At 46.2% G+C, this 6,514-nt stretch overlaps 1 protein-coding gene and 1 long non-coding RNA gene across 2 annotated transcripts; one reads left to right on the forward strand and one right to left on the reverse strand.

Moving 5' to 3' along the window:
* The first annotated feature begins 503 nt into the window (after nucleotides 1-503).
* LOC26533388 (uncharacterized) lies at nucleotides 504-1,156 on the forward strand. The gene is made up of 2 exons (XR_004470521.1): nucleotides 504-805; nucleotides 884-1,156. It is a non-coding gene; the product is annotated as an uncharacterized lncRNA (long non-coding RNA).
* Nucleotides 1,157-3,585: 2,429 nt separating this feature from the next.
* Nucleotides 3,586-4,759, reverse strand: LOC6900570 (serine/threonine-protein phosphatase PP1-like). The gene is made up of 2 exons (XM_002134910.3): nucleotides 4,375-4,759; nucleotides 3,586-4,315 (listed from the first exon to the last, which is right to left on the reverse strand). The coding sequence occupies exons 1-2, from the start codon at nucleotides 4,656-4,658 to the stop codon at nucleotides 3,613-3,615; spliced, it is 987 nt and encodes a 328-aa protein (XP_002134946.1). The 5' UTR covers nucleotides 4,659-4,759; the 3' UTR covers nucleotides 3,586-3,612.
* Nucleotides 4,760-6,514: the final 1,755 nt, after the last annotated feature.

A 6,514-nucleotide genomic window follows, 5' to 3' on the forward strand; every position in this document is an offset into this window, starting at 1 on the left:
CGACTCCATTTGAGCATGAAATTGCAAGGAAGTGCAGGGGGGCGCGGCGGCGGGGAGGGGAGCAGGGGGTGTCCTCCTGGTTGTCCCCTCTTTTGGGCTTATTTTCAGTCGAGTGTTTTAAATGGGGAGCAACACAGAAAGAATACAACAAATAAACGAAAGAAGGGAAGGTCCTTGGTCCTTGGTCCTTGGTCCTGGCACAAAAGCCATTCACCAGCATCGCTGACGGCCGTGGCAACTTTATCACTAAGTGGGAAAATCTGTAGGATTTTTTAAGTGCTCCTGCATATGGGAAAGGGAATGGGAATGGAAAGAGGACAGCACCTCCATTGTCCTGGGATAACTCCTCGTTTCAAGTTCGTTGTCGTTGTCTACGAAGAGGATCCACACACACACACCCGTTTTTGTTTTGTTGTTTTCAAGGTGTGCTAAGGAGGCGTTTGCACAAAACAATTTTCATTTACTTTGCGTTTTTAATCATGCTTAAAGGATATGTCAGGCAAACGCTCGTTATTATATAGACAAGACACGACACGGCAGGACAGGACGAGACTGGGTCCGTCCGTCTGGCAGGCGGGCAGGCAGGCAGGCAGGCAGGATGTCAACGCAAATTCAAGTGAAATGATGCACAAGGAAATAATAGAGAAAAGAAAAGGATTGCTACCGGATGAATGCACTTCATTTGAAGTAGAAGTGGAAGGAATGCAGTCCTAGTCCTCATTGTTAGACAGGACTGGAGCTGGAGCCGGAGCGCACACCGAAGGCAGCGCCCAAGTCAAGCCCAAAGGATTACAGACTTTGAGGGGTGTGTGCTGTCGATTTTTCATATCCATCATGGCCATTGATGATCGTGTTTTGGCATATTTGTGGCTTACCCTAAAAGGTAAGCAGAGCCGTCACTCCTTTACTCCTTCTCTCCCAAGGGATTGAGGTTTCGCGGGAAAAGGCTGAGGGAAGGACAGCCATAAAGCAGAGACCGGTGGGCATTAGAAGCGGGACAATCGATGTGAAGGCAGTGGAAGCTGCCAGAGAGAAGTCTTTTCATAATACACTTGAAGAAATGGTTAGCCCCAACTTTAATCCATGTATAAAACCCTTTAAAATAAATGTTATGCATTAATGTGCGTGTGAGCAAGTCGCACAATCAAACCACCAACACTCATGGTCTTCAAGTACATCGAGAACTGCCATCCGCCTCGTTTCTTGGCCTCGCCTGCGAGTAGGAGCCAAATATTGAACATTCCGCTCATTCGAAAGTGCTGATTAGTGCTTTGGACATCGAATTTCAGGGTTTTTTTTCCAGCAATGTTTGAGTGTTTGGCTCTCCAGGACCAAAATCCAATGAAGGCAAGTATATAAATACTTTATCTCCAAACCCGAATAAGACATCAAAATCATAATCCTGGCTTTCGCAGACACACCATCTCCGATAGGGACATTGAGTGACAACCATTGTTCCGCTCGATACTGATCATTCAAGCGAAAAAGCAGCGAGAAAGGATTATGCGGCTTAGGGGTGTGCGCCCCTATGCCTCTGTTCCTCTGTGCCTCTGTCCCTCTGTGCCTCTGTCCCTCTATGCATGGATTGTGGCTTGCAGTCAAAGGTTACAACAATAGCGCGGGCAGAAAGATTCTCTGAAGAGCCACAGATAGCGGTACATGAGACCTCCAGCTGTTTTTGGTCGCCGCTGATGATGAAGTTGTTCTTCGCCAACTTTGAAGTAGCCGCCCTAGACAACGGGAGTCATTAATTTCGGACTGGAAAGAGAACTTTCAACAAGTTGTTGGTCAGGGTCGCAGTGTATGTTCTCACCTCTGACTCCCTCCCATACCAGCTCCACTCCGCGTCTCCGCGTCTCCGATTCTCACAGAACGAGAGCCAAGACAGAGCCTCGGGTACACATGCATTTCTATCTAATTAAAACAGGTGTTTTAATTATTGCAGCCATTTAATTTTCCCTCGATGTATGCAGCGCTCCGACGTTTCCTTTTGGCCGACAGTCGCCGCCTTGCCCACTTGGCACATTTTACGAGCCTCCGAGCCTCCGAGCCTCCGAGCCGGGCCTCAAACACCATTAAAATGTGTTGCACTTTCCGCACCCCAAGTTGCTCATTAGGTGAGCGGTGCTCTCTCTGCTCTAGATATGATGAATTTTCTGTTTTCTGTTTTCTGTTTATTAGACTCGTAAAAATGGCAACACTCGCTGGGCGGGTACCCTCGGGTACCCTCGGGGGCTCTTTATTACTTTGTTTAACCATTTTTTATTGCAATTAGATGGGGGGGGGGAAATGGTGGCCTTAGAACTTCTTTTTCTTGCCCTATCTGCCTCTGTCCATTGTGTTAATTAGAAGCCAAAAGCTTTGAGGGGCTGGCCCTAGGAGGAGGGTCTCCTCCTCTGGCCGAAACCCTTTCTTATTATGGAAAACAGAGTTTTTCCAGTAATTACAGGGGGGGGGGGGGGGGGTTCAATCAGTTGTTATCTTTGGCTGGTCCTAATCAATTTTTGAATTAAATAACACAACGAGAACCAGCCGTCACCATCACCATTACCATCAACATTTCATACTTAATCAGGTAATAATAACATAAATTAAATAAACAACAACAAGAGGCAGAGAGGCAGAGCCTCATCGATGATGTGTGTTAAATTTCACGCGTTACATTTAAGTCATCTCCCAACAACAGCTGCTCCCAGTCCCGGTCCCAGTCCCGGTCCCATTCCCGGTTCCAATCTCAAATCCAGATAACCAGAATATTGCAAGTTCATTATACAAACACCAATCAAACATCGAAGACTGCTGGAACAGGTATGAAAATCCAATTAAAGCCGTCAGGCAAATCGGCCGCAACAGTTGTTGGCCGAAAAGGGAAAAACTGCTGCCTCACCGCACACTTCTTACTCAATTAGAACAGAAAATTCAACGGAAATGTGAGAGAAAACAAAAATACATACAAATATATATATATATATATATGTAATACTGGAAACGTAGGCAGTCAACAGACGACCAGGGGTCGTCCAATGACCAGATCTGACTCCTGGCCATGTCGATTTTTCCACCTAAAAGGCTTGAGTTGATTTTCAAGTGGCCCGGCAACTGTGGCACTTGAAATGTGTGTTTCTTTCTTTCGCATTCTTCACCTGTCAAGGTAAGGCAGTAGTTGGACGCTGCTCGGAGTCCGACTCCAGCTGGAGCTCCAGGAAAGTGCAATAAGAACGTCTAAAACCTCACACTTCAAAACTTTAGCCGAAACATCAAAGTTGACGTACACAATGGCCATTGATGTGATACAACTCGAGTGCAAAGAAAACAAAACTCGAAACCCTAGTAGTAGTCTCACACAGATGCACAGATACACAGATACACAGATACACGGATACACAGATACCCAGATACACGGATACCCAGAGACTCGGTCGTCTTCGTCGTCTTCGTTGGCGGTGGCTTCTATTGTATGTTGTGTCGTCAGCCTCAACAAGCGTAAAATATTCTCAGAAATGCAACAACTTTGGCTTCAGCCTTTTGGCAACAGGGCCAGGAGCGTTGGGGCCCGGCAGCAGGCGCCCAAATGGGGGCGAAGTCTTTATGGTGATGGTGGTTTATTGATTTCTAGAAGTTACGATTTCGTCCCGTAGCCTCCATTGAGGCACCAGGGCCGCCTCTGGTCACCGTGTAGGTGGGCTTGATGATGATGAAGGTAATTATCAGATTGGCGTCCACGTTCATGATGGCCCCCGCATTGTCGAACATTCCCGCGTAGTTGGGCGCCGAGAAGATGGTGATCAGCTGGCGGGAGAAGAAATCGTAGCCATCGGCGACGACCTGATGGGCCCGGACGATCAGATCGATTTTCATCCGTTTGCAGAACAGATTCACAACGTTGTGCCCGAAGGTGTAGCTCACGCCGCGCTCGTTCTCGCCCCAGCCGGGGTTCCGATCGTCCGGATCGGACCACAGCAGGTCGCAGACGAGTCCGACGTCGGGCACCTCCAGCGGACGCTCCACGTCCTCGATGTCGTTCAGGCAGTGCATCCGCGGACTGATGCCGCCGTGGGCGCAGAAGATCCTCTGGCCGACAACGGCCGCCAGCGGCATACAGTCGTAGGCGGCCACGAAGCTCCGGAACAGGTTGACGGAGTAGCGCCGCTTGCACTCGTCGAAGAAGCCGTAGACGCGATTCACCTTGGCGGACTCATGATTGCCGCGCAGCAGGAATATCTGGTTCGGGTAGCGCACCTTGTAGGCGAGCAGCAGCGTAAGGGTCTCCACGGACAGCTTCCCGCGGTCCACATAGTCCCCCAGAAAGAGGTACCTAGGCGATCGGGATCGGGAGTGATTAGCCGATTAGTTCCGCAGGGAGGAAGGACTCACTTTTGCTTTGGTATTGGTCCGCCCAAATGGAAGATCCTCAGGAGATCGGAAAACTGTCCATGGATATCGCCGCAGATCTTCAGCGGCGGTGCGATCCTTAGCAAGCTCTTCTCGTCCAGAAGGGCCCTACGCGCGAAATAGCAGACAAATCGCAGCTGATTCTCGGACAAATTGAGCCCGTTGTGGGGATTATCGCAGTTGACAAGTTTGTTGATTATCGACTCGATGTTGGCATTGAACACCTCATATTCGTTGGTGAGCCGATCCGTGTGCATATAGCTCATATTTGTACGAGTAATTTTGGAATTTACACAGCCCGACCAGGAAATGGCAGGCTACCAGACGATATCATTTCTCCAGCCTCTTCGTGTGACTTGTGTGTCTGTGGGCTCTACGGCGACCCCATTCCCACATTAACCGCTACCGTTTCATTAACCGAAAATCGTCTTCCTGCCTTTAGAACAGCGTTCGATGGACGACAACAAGATTGCCAACGAAGGCACGATGCAGACGGTGTATGCAACCCATGCCTCCCGCCCCCCATGCCCCCCCGAAACCCAAACCAGAGTCCGTTCTATTTCGTTTCTATCGTTTCTATCGGTGGAGCACTTAACATTTTCGGCTCTGGTTGCATGTTTCGTCGTGTGCTGAATGTTGCATAAATAAAGCGCAGATCACACGCAAACAAAGCTCCAGCTACAGCTACAGCAGCCGTAACTGAAGCACCAGCCAGCCAGCCACCACAACGGACACGGACAGGGGCACGGACAGGGGCACGGACAGGGACTGGGACACGGACAGGGACACGGACAGGGACAGGGACAGCGACACGGACAACATCAAAGTGTTGACTTGACATTTTGAACGACATTTTAACCTGTTTAGCAGAAGCGTCCAAAGCCGAATCGAAGCCTTTCGGCCAGAACCGGAGCTCTCTAGTTGGAGCTGTAGCTGGAGCCGGAGCTGAAACAAACCAAACCAAACCAAACAAGCGTAGCCAAAGCCAAGTCAGCGTGCCATGGCAGTTGGTCGCATCATAGCCAGAGGTTTAGCCGGGCATTGGCCAGGGTTACGAGTGGGGGGGGATGGGAATGGGGCTGGGGATGGGGCTGGGGATGGGTCGGCATGGGTCGGTCTGGGATGGGGCAAATGAAACCAGCGAAGCAAACAACATGCTATGCTGCAATCCGAATGACTGCACGCTGTTTGTCAATGCCCTTTCCCTGGCGCAACACACCGCAGAGCCATGGCGAAGGCAATGGCCATTAGGTGGCCATTCGACCATTAGACGGTGTCTCTGGCAGATAATCGCATCAGAGGAGCTACTATATAAAGATCATCGATGGGATATGGCCAGACATCGGAGCTTTAAGTCAAAAGGGTGTTAAAAAAAAATGCAACTACACTTTTTGTTCAAGAGGTATCCTCGTAAAGGATAAACATTTAAATAAACTAATTCAATAATTAATTAATTAAATATTAAATATATATAAATCAAAATTAAAATTTATTTTAAATAATTTTTTTTAAAGAAAATTAAATAAATTAATTAATATACGGAAAAAACGCTTTGTTTTACTTAATTTATTATTTTGTATTTGATTTGAAATTTTTGTTGATATTATATACAAAGCTACATATGTCCGATTTTAATACCAAAAATATTTCCTATTTCGAATAATATTTTTTAACGAGGAGGTATCTGCGGAAAACTTATTCTTAGATTTTAATTATTTTTATTTTTTCAATAGGTATCCTCGAAAATTTAAATAAACCCATTAAATAATTAATTCATTAAATAATTAGCTTACCATTAGCTTAATCAAAATTAAGAAACTAAAATTTATTTCAAATAATTTTTTTAACGAAAAGGTGGATCTATGGCGGATTAAAAATAAGACCTTTTTCCGATTTTAATACCAAAAATATTTTCTAGTACAAATTTACAATTAATATTTATTTAAACAAAATTTTTTAACGAAGAGGTTTCTGTGAAAAACTATTTTTTTAGTTTTTAATTTTTTTTTTCAAGAGGTATACTCGAACAGGATAAAAATTGAAATAAAATTTAAATAATTAATTAATTAATTAAATAATAAGCTTATCACAAATATTTCCCAATCAAAATTTTAAATTAAAA

The sequence above is a fragment of the Drosophila pseudoobscura genome, chromosome X (genome assembly GCF_009870125.1).
Source record: "Drosophila pseudoobscura strain MV-25-SWS-2005 chromosome X, UCI_Dpse_MV25, whole genome shotgun sequence".
In the NCBI taxonomy this organism is placed as follows: Eukaryota; Metazoa; Arthropoda; class Insecta; order Diptera; family Drosophilidae; genus Drosophila; species Drosophila pseudoobscura.

Coding starts and splice junctions, on each gene's coding strand:
- LOC6900570 (XM_002134910.3), bottom strand. CDS start 4,658: ATGAGCTATATGCACACGGATCGGCTCACCAACGAATATGAGGTGTTC. Junction 4,316..4,374: donor GGACCAATACCAAAGCAAAA/GTGAGTCCTTCC, acceptor CCGATCGCCTAG/GTACCTCTTTCTGGGGGACT.